This window comes from Mesoplodon densirostris, chromosome 2 (assembly GCF_025265405.1).
Source record: "Mesoplodon densirostris isolate mMesDen1 chromosome 2, mMesDen1 primary haplotype, whole genome shotgun sequence".
Classification (NCBI taxonomy): domain Eukaryota; kingdom Metazoa; phylum Chordata; class Mammalia; order Artiodactyla; family Ziphiidae; genus Mesoplodon; species Mesoplodon densirostris.
Window position 1 is genome coordinate 75,744,646 of NC_082662.1, and position 25,508 is coordinate 75,770,153.

The 25,508-nt window shown below is 34.5% G+C and overlaps 1 protein-coding gene across 2 annotated transcripts in view; it reads left to right on the plus strand.

The window, feature by feature from the left end:
- PRKACB (protein kinase cAMP-activated catalytic subunit beta) overlaps positions 1–25,508 on the plus strand; it is a 144,068-nt gene that overhangs the window by 112,423 nt on the left and 6,137 nt on the right. For both annotated transcript variants that reach the window (XM_060090022.1, XM_060090023.1), the window contains exons 6-9: positions 764–890; positions 1,808–1,903; positions 4,321–4,443; positions 22,336–22,500. In XM_060090022.1, the coding sequence (XP_059946005.1) occupies positions 764–890; positions 1,808–1,903; positions 4,321–4,443; positions 22,336–22,500 (511 nt within the window). The remainder of the gene's footprint in view (positions 1–763; positions 891–1,807; positions 1,904–4,320; positions 4,444–22,335; positions 22,501–25,508) is intronic.

The following is a 25,508-nucleotide window of genomic DNA, read 5'->3' on the forward strand; positions in this document are numbered from 1 at the left end:
GAAGAATTCAGTGTATACACGACAAGATGAAATAGAAACTCAAACTAGAAAACAGTACATCCTTTTGGAGTAATACTCAGAATGTGGCATCAAAATTACCATAATCTATCAGTTAATCTAATCTATGTATCCAGAACTGTGTGTATTTACCTAAATATACAGATTATACCTATGTTCCGGTATTTGTATAAATATGCATAGTAGAAGATTTGGAAATTCAGACACCAGGATTAAATCTGGTTTCTGAATGGGATTATTGGTATCTTTATGCTTCATTAATATTTTATGGCTCTTTTTCTATAATGAGCATACGTCACTTTTGTAATAGTAACAGCCTGGGTAAAATGGCATAAATCTGCAGATTAATGCAGAAATTCTTTAAGTATTTGAAATTTATCAGAAAGGTAGATGAGATGAAGCCTATCAGCAATAGCAGTTGCCCCGACAGATAATCTAACTGGTGTTTTTCAGTCATTCTCAATGTCTTCTAACATGGCCAATAATACTTTAAATTACAATGACAATCTGAGAGTTAAGTTTTCTTCAACGTATGCTGCCCAGTAAGTATATCAAAGCATTATTTGAAGATGATTTATAGATTTAGTAAATATTTGGAAACTAACATATTTCTTTACATATGTTTAAAAGAAAAAAAATTTTTTCTCCCAAAATGCCTCTACCTCATGTTATTTTTTTTGTATATTCTACTAATTACTATATGTTAACCTATTTTACTGAAAATCAATGTTTTGTTTCTTTGTAGTGAACCCCATGCACGGTTCTATGCAGCTCAGATAGTGCTAACATTCGAGTACCTCCATTCACTAGACCTCATCTACAGAGATCTAAAACCTGAAAATCTCTTAATTGACCACCAAGGTTATATCCAGGTATGACTTGAACACATTATATATAATATATTTGAGAAATACTGGGTAAGAAGTTATATGTATTTATCCACAACTACCAATATTGGATTCTTTTTTTTCTTTGAGAGAGACAATTCTTCCTAAGAGTTTAAATTGAGCTCACAGTTCTGTTGCTATTACAAAGAACCAAAAGTTCCATCAAAGATGGAACCTGTTTCTATCTCCCTTAGTCTATAGTTGTGAACTGATTTCAGGCTCCTGTGTAAAGAAATAATAGCTAAATTTGTGAGTACTCACTTAGTGCCAGGCATTATTCTAAGTGTTTTACATGTATCACCTCTTTTAATTCTGATAACACTATGAAATGTAAATACTATTGTTATCCTCATTTTAAGGTTAATGAAACTAAGGAACAGCAAGGTCACACACGTAGAGTCATAATTTGAATCCTGTCAGCCTGTCCCAAGAGTCCATGCTTTTTAACGCTACAGTGCAGCTACCAAAGGAGGCCCAGCTACCAATAATGGACTGGTGGTAGTGTTTTCTTTCCATCTGTACTATCAATAGAATGAGAGCATTCCTTTTTACGCAGTTATTAAGATTCTCCCAGTGATGCTTTTGCACTTCTGAGGATGTAATTAAGGGCAGAGGACAATGCTGGACTTAAGGAACACTCCTAGCACTGCTTCATTTTTATTAAAACTATTTTTTTTTTTTGGTTCATTTGTTTCTTTGTTTGTGTCAGGGAAAGGTTCTCCAGCATGGGTTGCTTTAACCTTTATTCACTAAACAGTGCCTTCTTGGATTAGTCTCAATTACATTGACTTAATTTTTTTCATGGTGTTAATTTTAACTCTGATTTTTAACTTTCAACTTAGGTACAGTAGTACATTTATTATGAAATAATAAATGTTTACAAGTTTTTTTGTCTTTTATAGGTCACAGACTTTGGGTTTGCCAAAAGAGTTAAAGGCAGAACTTGGACATTATGTGGCACTCCAGAATATTTGGCTCCAGAAATAATTCTCAGCAAGGTATATTTATAATGTAGTTATGTAAGAAGTAGAAATATAAGGCATGCATCACTGTGGACGTTTATAAAAATAAAGTTTATTGATCTAATTTTACATGTTTATTTAATCTAAATATGAATTTAAATCTTTTGTTCATAATTACTAAAAAGTAATTATTTAGAGTCTACCAGTAATCCCATAAACTGGTGATTTTAACTCTGAATCTGAGAGAATTAGTATGAATAAATCTGACCTCTAGATCCATGTTTTGAAGCCAAAAGCATAGCCTTTTCATAATTATTCCCAATACAGGAGGGCGAGGAGGCCCTTGCTCTGGATTACACCAAGAGACAAACTAAAGACGACATGTACTAGTTGTCAATTCTTCCTTTGTTTCAACTTTACCACTTAAATGAAAAAAAAGTATGTGAATTATTTTTTAAAATAATCTCACCATCCAGAGGTAGCCTTTTTAAAAAAACATTGTAATATATTTTTCTATGCATGTTATAGTGAATGTACAGTTTTGTATTCAGCTTTTTCACTTGAATGGTAATAGGCATGCAAATATAATTCTAATGGCTTATTTGAAAATGTACCATATTGTATTTTGCCATTTTCTGTTGTTGAGTATTCAGGTTATTTCATTTTCTTCTATTATAAATCACTGTGATAAACATCTTTGTACATAAAGCTTTTTCTATATTTTAAATTATTTTTTTAGGATAGATTCCTAGAAGTGGAATTACAGGGTCAGAGAGTATGAACATTTTTAAGGCTTTCAATACATGTTGCCAAAGCACTGTCCAAAAAGATTGTAACAATTTTGCACTTCTCAGCAGTGTTTGAGAGTACCTGTTTCACCACACTTTCTCCAGCATTGGATATTCTTGTTTTAAAAACCATTACTAATTTGATAGACAGTAAATGATATCTAATTATTTTAAGTCTTATGTTTGATTATTAGATTTTTTTAATGCTTAATAGCCATTTGGTATTTCTTTGTGTGTATGAATTATTAGTTCATGTCCTTTGCCCATTTTTCTATTATAATTTAGTTTTTCTTACTGATTTGTTTTCGTTTTCCATACCTAGGGTATTGAAAGCATCTGGAATACTTATTATGAACATTAGTACACAATCCAAAACATAGAAATCAAAGTTTGGTAAAAGGATCTGTTTCAACGTTACATGCTTTCATTATAGCAAAAAAACATGGTAATTACATTATTAATGAGTTGAATTTAAAGAATTAAAGCAAAGTTTATGCCATTTCTATTAGCAAAACAAAGTGCTATTCCTGTTTTACTAGTCTCTCTCTTTTTAAAAACATACAGAAGCAGGAAATAAAAAGAAAAAATCTCTATATTATTATATTTTAGCCAGTAATTTGAAAATTAAATAGTTTATAAGCTAAAATTTTGAAAAACGGTTGGACTAGGGGGAGTGGCAAAGGTAATTAAAGGCTGTATCTGATGGCAGACCAAAAGATCTGGCAAGAACTCAGCTCATTTCTCTCCATGATCAAGTTGTTTTGTTTTTTTTTTCATAATCTTTTGTGCCAGTTGACACTGATTATGGCTGATAACAAACTTTATATAAACATGTTAATATTTTATTCTTATTTATTTTCTTATCAGTACTTCTAAATCTTAATTTTAGTAGGCTTAACATGATAAAAACAAACCCAAATAAGAAACCTTAGAATTGTACATCTGGTTTGCAACACACTCTTTATACACATCATTTCCTTTCATTTGATGTAGTCCCCACAAAATCCCATGAATTAGTTATCTTTCTTTTATACCTTTTAGAGATGAGAAACAAAACACTAGATGAATAAAGTATACTTAAATATTTACACTTATTATGTTCCACATTAAATTTTTAGCTTTCATAAGATCCTGTGAAATGGATGGGATTATCCCGAGTATACTCACCCTCTTAACCCCAACAATATAGAATATTTTGAAGTCAACTCCACTGTTTATTATGAAGTACAGTATGTACTCTTTCATTTCAAAACTTTTGACCTTTCTAAGTATTCTCTAGAAAACCTGATTCATAATATTCTGGAACTAGATTGGGCTTTAAGGGGGTAATTTGGTCCAATTCCCTTCCTACTGTTGAGCAACAACTAAATTATCCCAATTAAACAGGGCATTTTTTATTGTCTTTAATATTCTTAATGATTTTAGGAAGAAGATTTAATAATATTTCCTAATATCCAATTTCAGTATCTGGAAATTCTCCCCTTTGTTTAATTCAAATCTGACCTGATACATTTTGTTTATTTTTTATTTTATCCTGAATTACTGCTCAGCAACTGCTTTTTAAAAATTTTCATATGCTTGAAGATCACTTTGAAATAATTTATGACTTCATTCTCCTCTGAGTGAATTAAGTAATAATTGACATTTGGTGTTGGTTTATCTTAGGGCTACAATAAGGCAGTGGATTGGTGGGCATTAGGAGTGTTAATCTATGAAATGGCAGCTGGCTACCCCCCATTCTTTGCAGACCAACCAATTCAGATTTATGAAAAGATTGTTTCCGGAAAGGTAAGTAATACAATTTATTATTCCTTTATTATTCATTATTTCTATAAACGAATTTTAAGCTTTGTAGATTGAAACCATTTGATGTCATCAGAATATTACCCTAAATTGGGAAAAAGACAGAAATATCCATAGTTGCTGCCCTTATATTTAGCAGCTTAAATGAGCAGCACTCATTTAAGATAGCGTAAATATTGAATCATTGAAGTCTTTTAAGGAAAAAGGGGCAACTTTACAAACATATTAGCAAAATAATAAAGCAGTTTCCATTATTAGCATTTTTATCACTTGTAAAACACAGGATCATAGCCCTAATTCTTCCATATTCCTTCAAATAAATAAAAATTGTTAGTTATTTCATGTGGGTATCTGCTTGGAGAGAAGTTTTAGGGGCTGTTTTTATATGCCGTTGCTTTTTTAGGAGAGACTTGTTTGAATTATGTCAAACATTACAAAATTGGAAGTAGACATAGAATAGATAAGCCTTTTTAAGATGGGAATACATAGAAATTACGTAAACAGTTTTTCATGTTACTGTGATTATAATTGCCATTGATCTTTAGCAAATATGAAACTAACATTAATTCTTCTTGAATATGAGTAGATGTACTGTAAGTCAGAGTATTTTACATTTTGTAATTACTCCATAAACCTTCCTTCTTTTGCATTTATAATCCCTAATTTTTTTTCCAAGAGTATTTTGTTTAAGGTCAATCATTCACTCTTGCCATAACTCATGCATTAGATCCTTTTTAAAAATACTGCAGTCAGTTTTAATAGAGATGAGCCTGATTCAGTAGGCTTTCAAAAATTCCCAGAAGGCCTTCTATGCATTTATGACAGAGTTCATGGGAATGTTCATTTCCTTATATTTCCTTATTTTTCCTTTTCCTACATGTGGTATGCTCTATTAGTTAGTTTTTGTTTATTTGTTTTTGATCATATAACATCAGTCTTGACATGACATTCCCTGAGATGTGATATAGTTGACTTTTTTGTATTTTGTGACCTTCTAAGGCAGAGATAAGCCTAATCAACCTAAAGAATCTGGAAGGAGATAGAAGAAAAATCTGTTTCTTTATATCTCAGCCAGATTCGTGTTCTGTATTTTGTATGAAAGCTGACCCTTAGGATTCATGAACTTAAAATTTATAATGTCACCTATTCAGAAGATACCTTCAATGTCCATAATATAATAATTTATCTTTTTTACTAAGACCCAAATTTAAATAGCTGGATGGAACAAGACACCAATAGAATGAGTCTCTCCAGCCACCTAGAACCCACATCTCAACACGACAGTGCTGTTCCATATGTCATAGTGTATATGCAGTCTACAGGGATCACAAGATTTTCAGTTATATTTTACTGTATATTATGGGGGGAAGTTTTATATTATGGCAGGTTCACAAACTAGGGGACTAACTAAAGAATGCATACTTCAACTATGTCAAAGGTTGAAAAAATAAGTACCTCTTACAGCTAACTAAGCTAGGTTTTTGAAAGATTCACACTAAAGTAATATAGAAAGGCAGAACGAAGAATTGATATTTATGTAATTAAGTATTACTGCTGTCCCTACTACATTTGTAGATCTCTAAGCTTCAGGTTTCTTATCTTTGTAATTGTTTTCACCCAGCAGAATATTAAAGTCAAAGTAAGAGAACTTTTGAGATGAACAAAACAAAAAATCAAGAAAAATTAATAGACAAGGCAGTGATCTATTTTTTAAGAATTTGAGAAGTGATTATGTAAAATCTCAAGAGAAAATAAGGCCAAAGGTCATATGAAGAATAATGAGAGGACTAAAATACTTTTAAATAACTGAATGGGAGAAGCATATTTTACTAGTACAAAGACTAAGAATGCAGAAATTATAGTAATAGTTCCAAGTAATTTAATTACAGTTAATTGTAGAGTTCCTGAATCTTTACTATATTGCTTTTATTTATACTTAATTTCATAGGAGGAATCAAATTTTCTGACAAGGATGCTGTCCTAACTAAATTTTATTTACTTAGAAAAATTGTTTTAGCTAAAACAAATGTATCTTCATCTGTATGAATTGGCCTCTGTTTGCCAATCATTGTACATTGTGTAAATTTTTTTTGGCTAGTTATGAATATGTTTTTATTTCATATCAAACTTTAACATTTAGAATCCAATGGTAGCACACAGTTTAAATTTAAATCTGCATAAATTTTAAAATTGTAACAGTTTAAATCCTGGTCACCTTAGAAGAGAAGAGTAGCAACATAAAATTTTATCATTTCACAATATCTGATTTTTTTTCCTTTATTTATTAGAAATACGATAGGGTGTTTGGTGTACTATTGTTTTTAGCTAAAGGTACCAGATTATCTCTCCCCAATTGGATGTAAAGTTTTCATTCCTTGTTCTCTTTATGCATTTAAAGTAGAACTCGTGAAAACAAAATAATTGTTATTAAGTGATCTCTAGGATCTGTATTATTTGAATGTAAATATTCACTAATGAAACTTCAAAGCTTTTGCACAGCAAAGGAAACCATAACAAGACCAAAAGACAACCCTCAGAATGGGAGAAAGTATTTGCAAATGAAGCAACAGACAAAGGATTAATCTCCAAAATTTATAAGCAGCTCATGCAGCTCAATAACAAAAAACCAAAAAACCCAATCCAGAAATGGGCAGAAGACCTAAATAGACATTTCTCCAAAGAAGATATACAGACTGCCAACAAACACATGAAAGAATGCTCAACATCATTAATCATTAGAGAAATGCAAATCAAAACTGCAATGAGATATCATCTCACACCAGTCAGAATGGCCATCATCAAAAAATCTAGAAACAATAAATGCTGGAGAGGGTGTGGAAAAAAGGGAACACTCTTGCACTGCTGGTGGGAATGTGAATTGGTACAGCCACTATGGAGAAGAGTATGGAGCTTCCTTAAAAAGCTACTAATAGAACTACCATATGACCCAGCAATCCCACTATTGGGCATATACCCTGAGAAAACCATAATTCAAAAAGAGTCATGTACCACAATGTTCATTGCAGCTCTATTTACAATAGCCCGGAGATGGAAACAACCTAAGTGTCCATCATCGGATGAATGGATAAAGAAGATGTGGCACATATATACAATGGAATATTACTCAACCATAAAAAGAAACGAAATTGAGCTATTTATAATGAGGTGGATAGACCTAGAGTCTATCATACAGCGTGAAGTAAGTCAGAAAGACAAAGACAAATACTGTATGCTAACACATATATATGGAATTTAGGAATAAAAAAAAAAGTCATGAAGAACCTAGGGGTAAGACAGGAATAAAGACACAGACCTACTAGAGAATGGACTTGAGGATATGGGGAGGGGGAAAGGTAAGCTGTGACAAAGCGAGAGAGAGGCATGGACATATATACACTACCAAACGTAAGGTAGATAGCTAGTGGGAAGCAGCCGCAGAGCACAGGGAGATCAGCTCCGTGCTTTGTGACCTCCTGGAGGGGTGGGATAGGGAGGGTGGGAGGGAGGGAGATGCAAGAGGGAAGAGATGTGGGAACATATGCATATGTATAACTGATTTACTTTCTTATAAAGCAGAAACTAACACACCATTGTAAAGCCATTATACTCCAATAAATATGTAAAAAAAAATCATATTCACATTTCCCAATAAAGCAATCTGTTTCAGCACTCAAATCCAAACTAGAAGTTATCTCTATCCACATTACAAAGTATTATTGTCTCTCTAGTTAGTAGCTAAAAGTCAAATTGGAGACAAACTTGTTTTCAAATTTTTTAATTGTTCAAGTCATTGAAAATCCAGTTTTGGTCTTACAGATCCTGTATTTGTATTTAAATTTTTTAATGGTTTTAATGATATCAAATAACATTTAAAAATATACTTTGCATTCAGAATTATTTTCTTTTTTTAAAAAGCATGGTATTTTATGCAACAGTATTTTATGTTGATTATATTTTCGGAAACCATGTTATAAAGATTATAGGTATCATTGTCTTATCAAAGTTAAATGAAATGTGTTTAATGAAGTGATTAATTCACTAAAGTACATATAGTTGAACATTAGACTTTTACGTTCTTTCTCTATATACCATATTTTAATTCAAACTGGTATTTATAAATGCACAGAAAGATGATCGATCAGCTTGTTAGATCCTCTCCTACACATATTTTGCCTTTAAAAGAAACAGAGAAGGTGGTATTTATTTATTTATTTATTTATTTATTTTTATTGGGGTATAGTTGTTTTACAACGTTGTGTTAGTTTCTACTGTACAGCAAAGTGGATTTCCCTGTGCTATACAGCAAGTTATTATTTATCTATTTTATACATATTAGTGTATATATGTCAATCTCAATCTCCCAATTCATCCCACCACCTGTGCCCCCTGCTTCCCCCGCTTGGTGTCCATACGTTTGTTCTCTACATCTGTGTCTCTTTTTCTGCCTAGCAAACTGGTTCATCTGTACCATTTTTCTAGATTCCACATATATGCATTAATATACGATATTTGCTTTTCTCTTTCAGACTTAACTTCACTCTGTATGACACTCTCTAGGTCCATCCATGTCTCTACAAATAACCCAATTTTGTTCCTTTTTATGGCTAAGTAATATTCCATTGTATATATATACCACATCTTCTTTATATATTTGTCTGTTGATGGACATTTAGCTTGTTTCCATGACCTGGCTATTGTAAATAATGCTGCAATGAATATTGGGGTGCATGTGTCTTTTTGAATTATGGTTTTCTCAGGGTATATGCCCAGTAGTGGGATTGCTGGGTCATATGGTAGTTCTATTTTTAGTTTTTTAAGGAACCTCCATACTGTTCTCCATAGTGGCTGTATCAATTTTCATTCCCACCAACAGTGCAAGAGGTTTCCCTTTTCTCCACACCCTCTCTGCATTTATTGTTTGTAGACTTTCTGATGATGCCCATTCTGACTGGTGTGAGGTGATACCTCATTGTAGTCTTGAGTTGTATTTCTCTAACAATTAATGATGTTGAGCAGCTTTTCCTGTGCCTCTTGGCCATCTGTATGTCTTTGGAGAAGTGTCTATTTAGGTCTCCCACCCATTTTTTGATTAGGTTGTTTGTTTTTTTGATATTGATCTGCATGAACTGTTTATATATTTTGGAGATTAATCCTTAGCCCGTTGATTCGTTTGCAAATATTTTCTCCCATTCTGGGGGTTGTCTTTTTGTCTTATTTATGGTTTTCCTTGCTGTGCAAAAGCTTTTGTTTCATTAGGTCCCATTTGCTTATTTTTATTTCCATTACTCTAGGAGGTGGGTCAAAAAAGATCTTGCTGTGATTTATGTCAAAGAATGTTCTTCCTATGCTTTCCTCTAAGAGTTTTATAGTGTCTGGTCTTACATTTAGGTCTTTAATCCTTCTTGAGTTTATTTTTGCATATGGTGTTAGGGAGTGTTCTAATTTCATTCTTTTACATGTAGCTGTCCAGTTTTCCCAGCACCACTTATTGAAGAGACTGTCTTTTCTCCATTGTATATCCTTGCCTCCTTTGTCATAGATTAGTTGACCATAGGTGCGTGGATTTATCTCTGGGCTTTCTATCCTGTTCCATTGATCTATATTTCTGTTTTTGTGCCAGTACCATATTGTCTTGATTACTGTAGCTTTTTCTGCATCTATTGAGAGGATTATATGTTTTTTATCCTTCAATCTATTAATATGGTGTGTCACATTGATTGATGTGTGTATATTGAAGAATGCTTGCATCCCTGGGATAAATGCCACTTGATCATGGTGCATGATCCTTTTAATGTGTTGTTGGATTCTGTTTGCTAGTATTTTGTTGAAGATTTTTGCATCTATATTCATCAGTGATATTGGTCTGTAATTTCCTTTTTTTGTAGTATCTTTGTATGGTTTTGGTATCAGGGTGATGATGGCCTCATAGAATGAGTTTGGGAGTGTTCCTTACACTACAATTTTTTGGAAGAGTTTGAGAAGGATGGGTGTTAGCTCTTCTCTAAATGTTTGATAGAATTCACCTGTTAAGGCATTTGGTCCTGGACTTTTGTTTATTGGAAGATTTTTAATCACAGTTTCAATTTCAGTACTTGTGATTGGTCTGTTCATAATTTCTCTTTCTTCTTGGTTCAGTCTCTCAAGGTTGTACTTTTCTAAGAATTTGTCCATTTCTTCCAAGTTGTCCATTTTATTGGCATAGAGTTGCTTGTAGTAGTCTCTTAGGATGCTTTGTATTTCTGCACTGTCTGTTGTAATTTCTCCTTTTTCATTTCTAATTTTATTGATTTGAGTCATCTCCCTCTTTTTCTTGATGAGCCTGGCTAAAGGTTTATCAATTTTGTGTATCTTCTCAATGAACCAGCTTTTAGTTTCATTGATCTTTGCTATTGTTTTCTTCATTTCTATTTGATTTATTTCCGATCTGATTTTTATGATTTCTTTCCTTCTACTAACTTTGGGTTTTGTTTGTTCTCCTTTCTCTAGTTCCTTTAGGTGTAAGGTTAGATTGTTTGGGATTTTTCTGGTTTCTTGATGTAGGATTGTATTGCTATAGCCTTCCCTCTTTGAACTGCTTTTGCTGCATCCCATAGGTTTTGTGTCATTGTGTTTTCATTGTCATTTGCCTCTAGGTATTTTTTGATTTCCTCTTTGATTTCTTTAGTGATCTCTTGTTTAGTAACATTTTTTAGCCTCCGTGTGTTTGTGTTTTTTACATTTTTTGTTTTTCCTATAATTTATTTCTAATCTCATAGCATTGTGGTTGGAAAAGATGCTTGATATGATTTCAGTTTTCGTAAATTTACCAGTGCTTGATTTGTGACCCAAGCTGTGATCTATTCTGGAGAATGTTCCATGTGCACTTGAGAAGAAAGTGTAATCTTCTGTTTTCATGTGGAATGTTCTATAAATATCAATTAAACCTATCTGGTCTATTGTGTCATTTAGAGCCTGTGTTTCCTTATTTATTTTCATTTTGAATGATCTATCCATTGGTGAAAGTGGGCTGTTAAAGTCCCCTACTATGATTGTGTTACTGTTGATTTCCCCTTTTATGGCTGTTAGCATTTGCCTTATGTGTTGAGGTGCTCCTATGTTGGGTGCATAAATATTTACAATTGTTATATCTTCTTCTTGGAATGATCCCATGATTATTATGTTGTCTCCTTTTTTGTCTCTTGCAATAGTCTTTATTTTAAAGTCTATTTTGTCTGATATGAAAATTGCTACTCCATCTTTCTTTTGATTTCCATTTGCATAGAATATCTTTTTCCATCCCCTCACTTTCAGTCTGTATGTGTCCCTAGGTCTGAAGTGCGTCTCTTGTAGACAGCATATATATGGGTCTTGTTTTTGTATCCATTCAGCCAGTCTGTCTTTTGGTTGGAGTGTGTAATCCATTCACATTTAAGATAATTATCAATATGTATGTTCTTATTACCATTTTCTTAATTGTTTTGGGTTTGTTTTTGTGGTCCTTTTCTTCTCTTGTGTTTCCCACTTAGAGAAGATTCTTTATCATTTGTTGTGGAGCTGGTTTGGTGGTGCTGAATTCTCTTAGCTATTGCTTGTCTGTAAAGCTTTTGATTTCTCTGTCAAATCTGATTGAGATTCTTGCTGTGTAGAGTATTATTGGTTGTAGGTTGTTCACTTTCATCACTTTAAATATATCATACCACTCCGTTCTGGCTTGCAGAATTTCTGCTGATAAATCAGCTGTTAAATGTATGGAGTTACTTTGCATGCTATTTGTCATTTTTCCTTTGCTTATTTTAATATTTTTCTTTGTCTAATTTTTTTCAGTTTGATTACTATGTGTCTCGGCTTGTTTCTCCTTGGGTTTATCCTGCCTGGGACTCTCTGTGCTTCCTGGACTTGGGTGGCTATTTCCTTTCCCATGTTAGGGAAGTTTTCTACTATAATCTCGTTAGGTAAGCTTTCTACTATAATTTCTTCAAATATTTTCTTGGGTCCTTTCTCTCTTTTCCTTCTGGGACCCCTATAATGTGAATGTTGGTGCATTTAATGTTGTCCCAGAGCCTCTTAGGCTGTCTTCATTTCTTTTCATTCTTTTTTCTTTATTCTGTTCTGCGGCAGTGATTTCCACCCTGTGTCTTCCAGGTCACTTATCCATTCTTCTGCCTCAGTTATTCTGCTGTTGATTCCTTCTAGTGTATTTTTCATTTCAATTATTGTATTGTTCATCTCTGTTTGTTTGTTCTTTAATTCTTCTAGGTCTTTGTTAAACATTTCTTGCATCTTCTCAATCCTTGCCTCCATTCTTTTTCCAAGGGCCTCAATCATCTTCACTATCATTATTCTGAATTTTCTGGAAAGTTGCTTATCTCCACTTCGTTTAATTGTTTTTTCAGGTTTTATCTTGTTCCGTCATCTGGGACATAGTCCTCTGCCTTTTCATTTTGTCTATCTTCCTGTGATTGTGGTTTTCGTTCTGCAGGCTGCAGGATTATAGTTCTTCTTGCTTCTGCTGTCTGTCCTCTGGTGGTTGAGGCTATCTAAGAGGTTGTGCAACCTTCCTGATGGGAGGGACTGGTAGTGGGTAGAGCTGGGCATCCCTCTGGTGGGCAGAGCTCAGTAAAACTTTAATCCGCTTGTCTGCTGATGGGTGGGGCTGGGTTCCCTCCCTGTTGGCTCTTTGGCCTGAGGAGACCCAGCACTGGTGCCTACAGGCTCTTTGGTGGAGCTAATGGCAGATTCCAGGAGGGCTGACTACAATGAGTACTTCCCAGAACTTCTGCTGCCAGTGTCCTTGTCCCTGCCTTGAGCCACAGCCACCCCACCCTGCCCCCCGCAGGAGACCCTCCAACACTAGCAGGTAGATCTGGTTCTGTCTCCTGTGGGGTCACTTCTCCTTCCCCCTGGGTCCTGGTGCACACACTACTTTATGCCTGACCTCCAAGAATGGAGTCTCTGTTTCCCCCAGTCCTGTCGAAGTCCTGCAATCAAACCCCATTGGCCTTCAAGTCTGATTCTCTGAGGATTCCTCCTCCCAGTGCCAGACCCCCAGGTTGCGAAGCCTGACCTGGGGCTCAGAGCCTTCACTCCAGTGCGTGGACTTCTGTGGTATAATTGTTCTCCAGTTGAGAGTCGCCAACCCAGCAGTTTTGGGATTTGATTTTATTGTGATTGCTCCCCTCCTACCATCTCACTGCAGCTCTCCTTTGTCTTGGATGTGGGGTATCTTTCTTGGTGAGTTCCAGTGTCTTGCTGTCAATGATTGTTCAGTAGTTAGTTGTGATTCCAGTGCTCTCGCAAGAGGGAGTTGGAGGTGGTATTTAAATGTCAAATTATTCATGCAATATTAAGATTCAGGTTTAGAAATGCATAGTTAACAGAAAAGTCTTATAATTCCCACATTAACTGTGCCTCATCCTAGCAATAGATATGCTGAGTTTCTGTATATAGTCTTTAAATTTAATACTTCAGTGCCATATACTCTATACAAGAATCAGTTATGGTTTCCACAGCAACTCTATCTGGCTGCATTACTCTTGTTAATACAAAAGTTAACGTTGTATTCAAAAATGACATTTGCAAATAAGGTAGCAGGCAAGTAAGAGCTGTGTGGAAACTTTAAAGTTAGAGGTTTTTTTGTTTTTTTTGTTTTGTTGCGGTACGCGGGCGTCTCACTGTTGCGGCCTTTCCCATTGCGGAGCACAGGCTCTGGACGCGCAGGCTCAGCAGCCATGGCTCATGGGCCCAGCCACTCCGCGGCATGTGGGATCCTCCCGGACCGGGGCACGAACCCACGTACCCTGCGTTGGCAGGCGGACTCAACCACTGCGCCACCAGGGAAGCCCTAAAGTTAGAGTTTTTGACTTATGTAATTAAAAAAAATTCTTAGCTCCATTATGTATGAAGTAAATATTATTCCATTTTTAATGAGCACCAAAAATGTACAAGGAGACACTATACAAAATATAAAGTTGTAAACATATGTATACACAGAATGATCCAAGAGTCAGTTAATTTTTTTTTTTTTTTTTTTTTTTTTTGCATTACACGGGCCTCTCACTGCTGTGGCCTCTCCCGCCATGGAGCACAGGCTCCGGACGCGCAGGCCCAGCGGCCACGGCTCATGGACCCAGCCGCTCAGCGGCATGCGGGATCCTCCTGAACCGGGGCACGAACCTGCGTCCCCTGCATCAGCAGGCGGACTGTCAACCACTGTGCCACCAGGGAAGCCCCCAAAAGTCAGTTAATTTTTTCCTGAAGAGCAATCCACATTCACATGAAATGTAGTTGATTAGCAGCCAGATGGCTATTCCCTTCTATGTCCAAGGTCCCCAAGACCATTCCCAGGTTTCATGATTCACTAGGAAGACTCACAAAATTCAGCATATAGTAATACTCAAGGAATGAACACCTTTCATTATAACAAGTACCTTACAAGAAAGTTTATAAACTAAAATCAGCAAAGGCAAAAGTCACATGGGGTAATGTCCAGAGGAAACCAGCACAAGCCTTCAAGAGTCCTCTCCCAAAGGAGTCGAAAAGGACGCTTCATTCCTCCAGCAACAAATTTGGCAACATGGATGAAATGTTATCTATCAGGGAAGCACAGTAAAGACTCAGTGCCCAAGGGTTTTATTGGGATCACATATACACCCTCTACCTAACACATAGCAAAATCCCAGACTCCCAGAACAAAAACAGATGTTCAGCATAAACCATATTATTTGTACCAACAGTCTAGGTACAGTGAGCCACTCATGTCATTTAAGGAAGTTTCTTTTCAATGTATGGAACTTTGAATCACCATTCCAATTCCCAGATACCTGCCAAGTACCAAACTTGCAGGCAGGCCTTCCTGAAGGGTAGCAGTCTCAGGCCTGCTATATTTTCTCTTTTTTGTGTATTCCTAAGTAATATATACATATACAGATGTACCACTACACTTTTTCTAAGGCACCATTGTTAATGCTTTTGGAGAAATTAAAATGGCTTTTTCTATTTGGCATGGCTACAGTTAAAGAGACTTAACAGTACGCAGGAGTTATTTTCATGAAGTACAAAAGCAGTTATACCATTTACATAAAATCCAGGGCCGTGTTTTAACATCTTGCTGTGGACATTTAAAATTCTTCTTAATACCTTCTTTGAGACAGTCCTTACCTTAGGGGTCCTATGGGCAAATGATTGCAACTTGTTTTGCAGGGGATGGAATGAGGATGGGGTGGGTAATAACCTTTTGCAACCATCTGAATTCATTATGTCTATGCACTGTTTCTGCATAGGTAAGAACAGATCAGAGAGCCCACAATCATGGTACTAATATTTATAAGTATTTTGTTAATGTCCTAGATGTTTCTTTTTATATATAGGATCCAGACTGATTAAACTTTCCCTGGGTCCTATGAGGCAGTGTGGAACTTAGCACCATATCTATTAGAAAGCCTAATGTATGAAAAGTTATTATGTGTTTTGAAAAATTAACTAATATATATGTTCAGTTTTTCTAGACAATTTTTTTTACTGGGATGGTAGTTTTCTTGAACTGTACTAATTTAGAGAGAGGATTTCTCAAAATTTATTCCAGTATGCATGTGGACAGAAGTTAACAGATTATTTACTGTATGCAAACTCTTTTGAGTCATTTAAGCCCAGTAAATTTTACCCTGATGCATAAAAGATAATGTTACTGGTTGAACAATCTTTTCCTGTATAAATTGCAGAAGAATAGCAGTAAAATTTTTCTCTTCTTCAATCAAAGATCAACTTTGTAATTTCTGTGATTAAGCTGAGTGTAGACAAACTTGATTTTGGTCTTATTTTATTTCTAAAGTTAAAAAAGAGTCAGTGAATTTAAATCACCCAGTATGGATACTATAATAACATGTACTGATTTGCTTTCTGGATGTAACTTCTTAAATTTTTAGAAAGTAATAGTTACTCCTAAAACTAAAATGTACAAGACTTTATAATCAGTGCTGAAAGCAGAACAATATTCTGTTTGCTCAATTCAGAGTAAATTTCACAGTTGTTTTAACATATTATGTAATATAATTTGACAAAGTTGTTTAAGGTATCAGCTATATTCACATTTCTGTCCTTATAAAACGGTTATGGCTGTCCATTTTCTCCCTGCCTCTATCAAATTTAAGAACCTTAGGAAAAGAAAAGAGTGTTTGTTGTACAAATTTAACAGGTGGAACATGAGACAAGAAGAAAAGAGGAACTTCTTACACTCTCCAATGACTTTTCTAGCACAAGTGCCCTTGGGTAGTCTGGAAACATAATGATAGATATTGCTGACTTCCAGGTTCCTTCTTTGATTCAGAAATTCAACTTCAGTTCATTAAAATATTATCCTAATGAAAAGACTTAAAAATGAAACATGTATTGAATTAGTGCCTGCAAGATGCAAGGCAGTTTCACAGGGAGTTCCCTGGCAGTCCAGTGGTTAGGACTTGGTGCTTTCACTGCCGTGGGCCTGGGTTCAATCCCTGGTTGGGGAACTAAGATTAAGATCCCATAAGCTGCATGGCACAGCCAAAAATAACGAAAAGGCCGTTTCATAAAAGTTAACTAATTTCTTTTCATACCTGCCAGATGAATTATACTCTTATCATTTTATAGATGAGGTAAGTGAGACTCAGAAAGGTAAAAGAGTTTGCCCTAAAGCATAGAGAATGTATGTAACTGGAGTTGGGATTGGAACCCAGATATTCTTTCTACTAAAGAAATAGCTTAGTAGAATTTTTAAGATGACAAGAATGTTCCATTTTACTTAATTTAACTCCCTTATCCTATGTGTAGGTAAATCAAGGCTCAGAATTGCCCAAAGATAAAAGCTAGTTTGTGGCAAAAAGAGAAACAGAATCTAGTTCAGTGGTTCATTCATTACTCCTTCACTTGGCTTCAGTGACTCTTCATAATCTTAGTTTTATTCCTGAATTACTCATCTTTCCTTCTAAATCTCTTTGGCTTGATCCTCTTCTTTTTCTGCATTTCTTCCATTGGTGGTCTCATTTTCGTTATGACTTTTAATGCTAGCTGACAGCTCCCAAATTCATTTTTTCCGTCCATATGTGACTCACTGAGTTGCAGACTTTTGTATCCAACTTCCTACCTGAAATCTCCACTCAGCAGTCTCATAAATATCTCAATTTCAACCTAAAACTGACAGATTTTTGTTTTCCGTAGCTAATCTGTTCTTCCCACCATCTTTCCCATCTCAGTTGATGGCAACGTTATCCTTTCAGCTACTTTCAGTTACTCAAGACAAAACACCCTGGAGTCCTCACTCCGTATTTGATGTACAGGAAAACCATTTTGGCTCTATCTTTAAAACATATGCAGAATTCAACTACTTCTTACCACCTTTACTGATACTGCTCTCTAACATTAAGTCAGATCCTGTTACTCCTTTCAGAACTTTGCAATGATTCCCCATTTTCTTCAGAGTAAAAAATTGAAGACCTTACAAAGCAAGGTTTTGTCAGGATAACAACATTTTTAAAGGGTCACTCTTGTTGCTAAGTTTCTTTCTCACTAGAATATAAACACTGTTGGAGGCAGGAATCTTTATCTCCCTTTGGTTTACTACTATATCCCAAGCACACCAGTGCCTAGCACATAGACGGCATTGAATCAGTGTTTGTTGAATTTAAGTTCATGCATTCATTAAATATTTATTAAGCTCATGGTATATGACAAACCAGTGCTGGATACAGCAAATCAGCTGTGGTCTCTGCCTTCATGAAGCTTTCATGAAATAGATGCCCATTCTCAGAGATACTGATTCTGTTGGTCTTCTGTGTATTCCAAACATCTGTATTTTTTAAATTATTACAGATGATTTTGATACACATGATGTGTTAAAAGTTTGTTGTGTCTGTACCTCACTGTAGAAATAGATTTATTCTCAAGAATACATCATTAGGAAACCCAGAAGTAACTTGGTCTCTAAGGGTTGATAAACATTCCTAAACAGGAAATATTAGGGGAAAGAAGACCCAATAAACACTCTAGGGAGTACATATTGCACAAACACCTCTTTCATGTTAAATAGTGCCAGTTTCCAATAACCTTATCACTCACCTCTACTGGTTGAATGGGGTTAGAGTGTCTCTTTTCCATATCTAGCTGTTTACAGCTGTTTTCACATTATTTGCCCTATCATATATTTTGTGCTATTATGGACTGCAGAAACATGTAGGAGTCAAAAGAATTAAGTTATTTTCCCAACAATGAAATTAACTGAGTTGGTAGTCTCACTGAAGCTAGGGTTCCTTATCTTTCTTTAAAAAAGAAAAAAAAAAAAAAAGGTTCTTCATCTTTAAAAGGTAGGTTTAGACTAAATTAAGCTCCCTCTAGCTGCAATATTCTAGAATTCTGATTTTACTTTTGACATCTACAGCAGTTATAATTGATAACAGTGATAGAAACAATACAGTATCAAAATTTGATACAGTTTTGAATCATCTCATTATAGAAGTCTTTGGTGTTTCCAGGTTAACATACTATAAATAAAGGTCTTGCATTTAAAACATAATTTCATTTATTTTCTAGTTTTTGCTAATTTCAGTTGATGAATCAACATGGCTCTTTGGAAAGTTCAGTCAACAAAGAAACTCCATTTCTGATTACATTTCAGAACAATCATGGAAAAAATACTCTCACAATGATTCTCATTATTTCCCCTCCAGTAGACTTTAAGGGTATGACAGATCCCCATCATTAACATGGCTTACTATGGGAGTGTGGGCTACCTATCATAATCTCTGGGGAGGAAGAGGGTGTGATGTGGAGGTGAGGAGGACATGTCTAGAATTTGAAAAGATTCCCAAATGGTTCTGATATCTACCATAACAACCCTCTACCACCATTCCCCATTTGAGAATCACTGTTCTGGGGATTAACCAAATAAATGTTCTCATTAACTATTCAAGACCATCACTGTATCTGCATTCCACATAAAAAACTACTTTATTCAGGTGTATATATTCTTTATCCATTGCATTGCATATTACCTGAATTCAGAAGATAGTTTATATGTAGTACATCACTGTCTACCATTCTGAACATCATGAAGTGGAGAATAACTGACACATTATATTGAACAGTTCATGCAAACTCTATTCTAAATGAAGATAAGTATACTTCAAATAAGTTATTTCTTTGGAATCTAAAGAAAATTAGAATATAACCATTGTATCAATAATCGTGGTATTTTTCAAGTGGACAGTGTGTCTTTGAATACCCTATATTCTCTAGTTTTTACTCCAAGTAAGATAAATGAGGAAATATACAGCAAATATTTTTAAGATGAAAATTTCATTCTTTTATAAAGTTCCTGACAACAACCTGAAGCTAGAGTATATACCCTGGAGTTGGAGAGTCTGGTTTTCAATTATAGCCCTACCACTTATTATCTCTGCAGTCCTGGGCAAATTACTTAATCTCTGTAGGTCTTAACTGCATCACCTGTAAAGTAGGGATAGTAATCGTATTTACCTCGGTGTTATGTTCTGGATTTTATAAGCCAGTGCATATAAACTGTTTGGCATAGTGCCTGACTTCTAATAAGCCATTGTGTCAAAAGCAAAAATTAGAGCGGGTGGTAGTTCACATCTTTTTTTTTTTAAGAACATAAAACCTCTAATAATCTGTAATAATATAGGCTTTGCAAAAATGAAGTTTTTTTAGTTGCTAATATGAGTTGACCCCAAACCTTCAACCTTCAAATAGTCTTTGTTTGCTTGAAACAATACTATTCCTCTGGTATGATGGTGACTTAGTTTATTACTTACACTAAAATTGTTTTTTGATCTGTCACTAGCAGAAAAAATAAAACTTCTGCATAAATAGTAAATAGTGTTACAAATAGTGCTTCTCAAGCTTTCATGTACAGATTAATTACTTGGAGATAGAAGCTCAGATTTTCAGGCCCAATACCATTAACATCTGAGATAAGCCCCAGGAATCTGCATTATCACCCTCTACTTCTCAGTTGATTTAGATGAAAGTGGTCCCTAGGACCACACTTTGAGAAATATTTATTCACAGAATAGCATGAGAGTGGCAATCAGAAGACTATGGTTATGAATCTAGCATTGCCATAGATTTCTAGCTTTGCATCCTAATGATTTAACTTCTGCTTTGAGAACATGAGAATGTACATCAAGTATCTTGAACTTTTTCAAAGTCAGAATATAAATTAAGAAGTTCTATATGTTTGAAGACAATGTAATAAAGAGCAAAATTCATTAGGCTGAGAACTGTAAGACAAGATTTCTCGTCCCAGCTCTGCTACTTTATAGTGTAATGATTGGGTAAGGTATATAATGTCTCTGAAATCTTAGTTTCTCCATCTTTAGAAAAGAGTTAATACCATATTCACCAAGTATGTCATATCCAACTAGGATGTAAGTACCAAGAAATCAGACTTTGTTTTTGCTCACTGTTGTATATTCAGCACCTAGAACAGTGCCTGGTACATAGTAGGTACTCAATAGGTAATTGTGGAATGGATGAAGTATATTATTTGAAGTGATCTAATAAATCCTGGGAATAGAAACAAAAAAATAGCATAGTACCTTCCCTGGGCGAGACAGACATGCATAAATACTACAGCATAGTTAAATGAATGAGTGCATTGTGAAGATCACCTGAGGTAATGTAATGATGCACATTGCAAGTTATAAGGTGATGGTGGCACTTGTAGAGAACAAAAGAAAGAATGCAAGTTCAGAAATGGATCTGTTAACCCTTTAAAGCATTTCTTCAGAGATTTATGGTCAGTTTGAAGTTAAAGCCATGATAATCCAGAGAATAATGTTGGCATTTAGTGAAGGTGGGAACATGAAATGGGACCTACAAGTGCACAATAGTAAAATGGGATTAAAATGAAAGTGCACGTGCTCACACACAAGTGTATATATGCACATACATACCTTGTGTGTGTGATGGGGAAGAGGGCAGTGGAAATGATTGAACACAAGTTGAAAAGGATAATGGAGAGGTGGTAGTAATGAAGGAAGAGTAAGGAGACATAGATGCAGCTGTTTCTTCTAATATCATCCTTTAGTAGTACTCATTTTAATTTAATTTTTCAGTACCCATATTAATAATAGGGTGAGAACTGGGAGTTAGGTTGGAGTAGAGAGTTAGAGGAGAAGAATGTGTTTAAACAAAACAAAAAGTAGACCTAGGTCTCTGATGACTGGCACTTTATTTTATTGATTACTTGATATATAACATCTTAAGTTATTTGGGGTTTTTTTTTGTTTGTTTTTAAGGCTGGGGGCTGGTCAACTAATTGTAAAGCCTTCACAGTTTAGAAAGTGGAAAATGCTTTTAAACCAATCTAAATCATTTTTTGCACTGTTGCATAATAGCAGAATATTTTTTAAAGTCACTCATAAGTAAAAGAAAAGTAGTTTCCTATGCTATGAAAGGCAGTGTGGATTTTTATAATCATTTTTAGACTTCCTTTTTGATCATCTCTTTCAAAAATGTGCATACTGATATCTTTCATATGGTGTTTTTTCTATTTAAATTGCAAGTTTAAATTTGTATGTCGCTAAGACACAAGATTTATCATGTGGGATCCAAGGGGTCTCTCTTGAAGATGCGTAAACCTTCTGACATTGCTGGAAAAGTTCTGTAGTTATGCACATTTTTCTGGAGAGGGGTCCTTGTTCTTAAAGAGAGTCCATGACCAAAACAAGGCCCTACAAGAACAGTTTTAATTCATTGACTCAGTTCTCTTTTTTAAAGACTACTATGGAGACTGAAGTGTGTAGTTAAAAGTATCTGAAGGTTGTCACTATATATTTTTGTTTATATAATGATCTATCACCTCAAAAAAAATTTTGGAATGTGTGTTTTACCACATGGTCTGTTTTGCAGGTTCGATTCCCTTCTCACTTCAGTTCAGATCTCAAGGACCTTCTAAGGAACCTGCTGCAGGTGGACCTGACGAAGCGGTTTGGAAATCTAAAGAATGGTGTGAGTGATATAAAAACTCACAAGTGGTTTGCCACAACTGATTGGATTGCTATTTACCAGAGGAAGGTGAGCCTTTTCTTTCTTTAATTTAAAAGCTTTTTAAAAGTTGCTGTTTAAATTATATGTAGTAGAGGTATCTAACTTAACACATGGTTTTATTTATTTATTTTTTTTTTACCTTTTGAATTAATCTTATGCAGGACTTAAAGAACCTTTATAGCCCACAACTTAAAAATGAGTTTTCTCCTTGATAGAAGGGAAAGTGTATATTCTATTTTGACCACCAATTGAAATGTTTTCCTGGTTAAATTTTTCCTACCCATGCCTCTTTTCATAATGCCATGGCAGTTATATATTAGACAATGTCGTAATGGTTTGCACTTCAAAACTGATGTGAAGCCACATTAGTAGGATGATATGTAAACAAATATATTCTCTTACCCAGGATTGGCATACAGCCAGATATAATAACGTTTAAGTGCTGGATTCATCAGGTATTTTTCAGTCATTATTACTTTACCTTTGTAATAAATTGAGACATTTAAGAAAAGATTTTGCGGTGCTGAATTACTTTTATCTCTCCTTTTGCTTCTTAAATGCCCAGTTAAAGATAGTTTGTATGAATAAAGTGTTTTCATCTTGAATATGTTATTTTTTCTTTTTTTTCATAAAACAAAAACTTATAATGTTTCAGAAATTTGCCATATTTAATAATGCCATGCAGCCACATGAGTGAATTTCCTTAGGAAAAAAATGTAAATGCTCAAATTATTAATAGCACAGTTTTTCTAATTTATATTTTTTTATAAAAGATTTTTTAAAAAACATTAAAAGAATTTTAGAATGCAGCAAATAGAAAATATAGCAAGACCAAAACAATGTGAGTGCAGTACAGCCTTTGCATCTCAAAGGGGTTCAAAAACTCTCTAACCATTAAATTCATGAAACATAGCCATTAGCATCATTATCTCAGCTGGTTGTGTTTAGTCAAGAACAAGGTCCAAAGCAATTTAAAATAGATTTTAGATCTAATAAATAAATATTTTATATTTTCATGTTTTTTCTAAATTTCCTAGCACCAATGCAGTACTTTCAAATTAATGAAAGCAACTCTGTAACCTCTCATTTTAATCTTTGAAGTAATCTTATGGGATAGGTGGTACCATTTTCCCCATCTTACTGATGAGAAAATCGGCTCAGAAAGGCTAACTGCTTTAAACATAATCATACAGCTGCTAAATAATGCCTGTGTTTGACTCCAAGTTCTTCAGATTCCCAATTCCAAGATCACATTACCCCTTTAAAGACCTTTTAACATGGTTATTAAAATAAAGCTCCAAACCACTGAACAGTACATTGTTTCATAAGATATTCATAGATTTTACATATTACATGCTTAACTTTCATGCTTTGAGCAATTTTGGAGTAGAAAGACTCTTCCTCAGAAGGCAGAAAAGAGCGAGCATGAACTCTGGGGTTAGGTAGACATTGATCTGAATCCCAGATCAGACAACCATTAGGAGTGAGATCTCAAGCAAATTACTTAACCACTTTAAAGCATCAGATTCCTCATCCTAAAAATTTGTATTAAGGTAGAGGATGCAAAAGGAAGAGTAGTTTGGAGAGAAAGATTAAATAGATTGGTCCAGCCTCTATTTTTCTTTCTGGTTGAGGTATGTTTCATGTAGTTATAATCAGGTAATATGTTAAGTAAATAGATATGAAATCATCATAATCCCATCATCCAGACAGCACCTCTATTAACAGTTGGTATATTTATTCCTTTTTTCTGTGCTCTTCCTCACCACAGTCCATTCCCATGACTTCAGTGACCACCTTCAGTAGTAGATCTACTTCTTCCGATCCTGCATTTTCCCCTTAGCTTCAGGCCATTACATCACAGTTACTACCTACTACAAGATTCTATTTGGGTGACTTATTTAATCCACATTTTCTTTTAGTGCTTTTTGATCTAACTTCTTTTTGCTATTGTTGTTTAATAATTAACCAATTATCCTCTTAGCATTTGTTGAATAATAATTATCTGACTCCTTATTTGAAACTCCACCTTTCCTAATACTAAATTATTATACACTTCAGTCTGTTTCTGAACTTCATTTTTTATGAGCTCTTTTTGTCTCTTCTTGTACTGTATACCACACCACCACACCATTTTATGTAGCTTTGTATTTTTTTATTTCAATTTTCAAAATACTTATATATTTAATATGTGGAATTCTTATAAATATTTATGAAAAATACATAATTCAGTTTTCTCCAGTTTTATTGTAGTAAAGTACACATAACGTAAAATTTAATATCTTAACCGTATGTAAGTGTACAGTTCAGTGGCATTAAGTACATTAATATTGTTGTGCCACCATCACCACCATCCATCTCCAGAACTTTTTCTTCTTGCAAAACTGAAACTCTGTACCCATTAAACAATAACTCCTCTGTTTTATTGGTCTTTCCAAATATTTATGTTGTATTGGGTGATCTTAATTGGGATTATAGTATATTAATTAGAAGAGAACCAAAATCTTTAGGGTTCTTTTTAATGAGCATGTTATATTTCTGCAGTTAATTCAGATATTTTCTGTCATTTGATAAAGTTTTAGAAACCCCTTCCCTCCTACAGGTCCAATTTCTCTCTCAAAGTTATTCCTTAAATTTATATTTTGGTTGCTACTGTGAATGTGTTTCTCTCCCATTGTAAGAGCACATGGGAGAAAACATTTCTATGTTTGTTACAATTGGCTACCTTACTAAATAAATTCTGTTATTGATTTCCTTGGATTTTATTGACAGATAATCACAGTGGGCGGAGGTGTCATTTGCCTCTTCTTTTTCAATATTTATATATTTTATTTCCATTTTGTTTTATTATATATGCTAGAATGTCTAGAATAATATTTTAAAACAGTGGGCCTGTTGAGCTGTCTTATCTTGTTCCTCTTTTGAATGGGAATGCCTTTTATGCTTTACCACCAAATACGAAATTAGCTATTTGCCTTGGATAAGTATTCTTGATCAGGTTAAGGAAATATCCTTGATTTCTAGTTTACTGTATT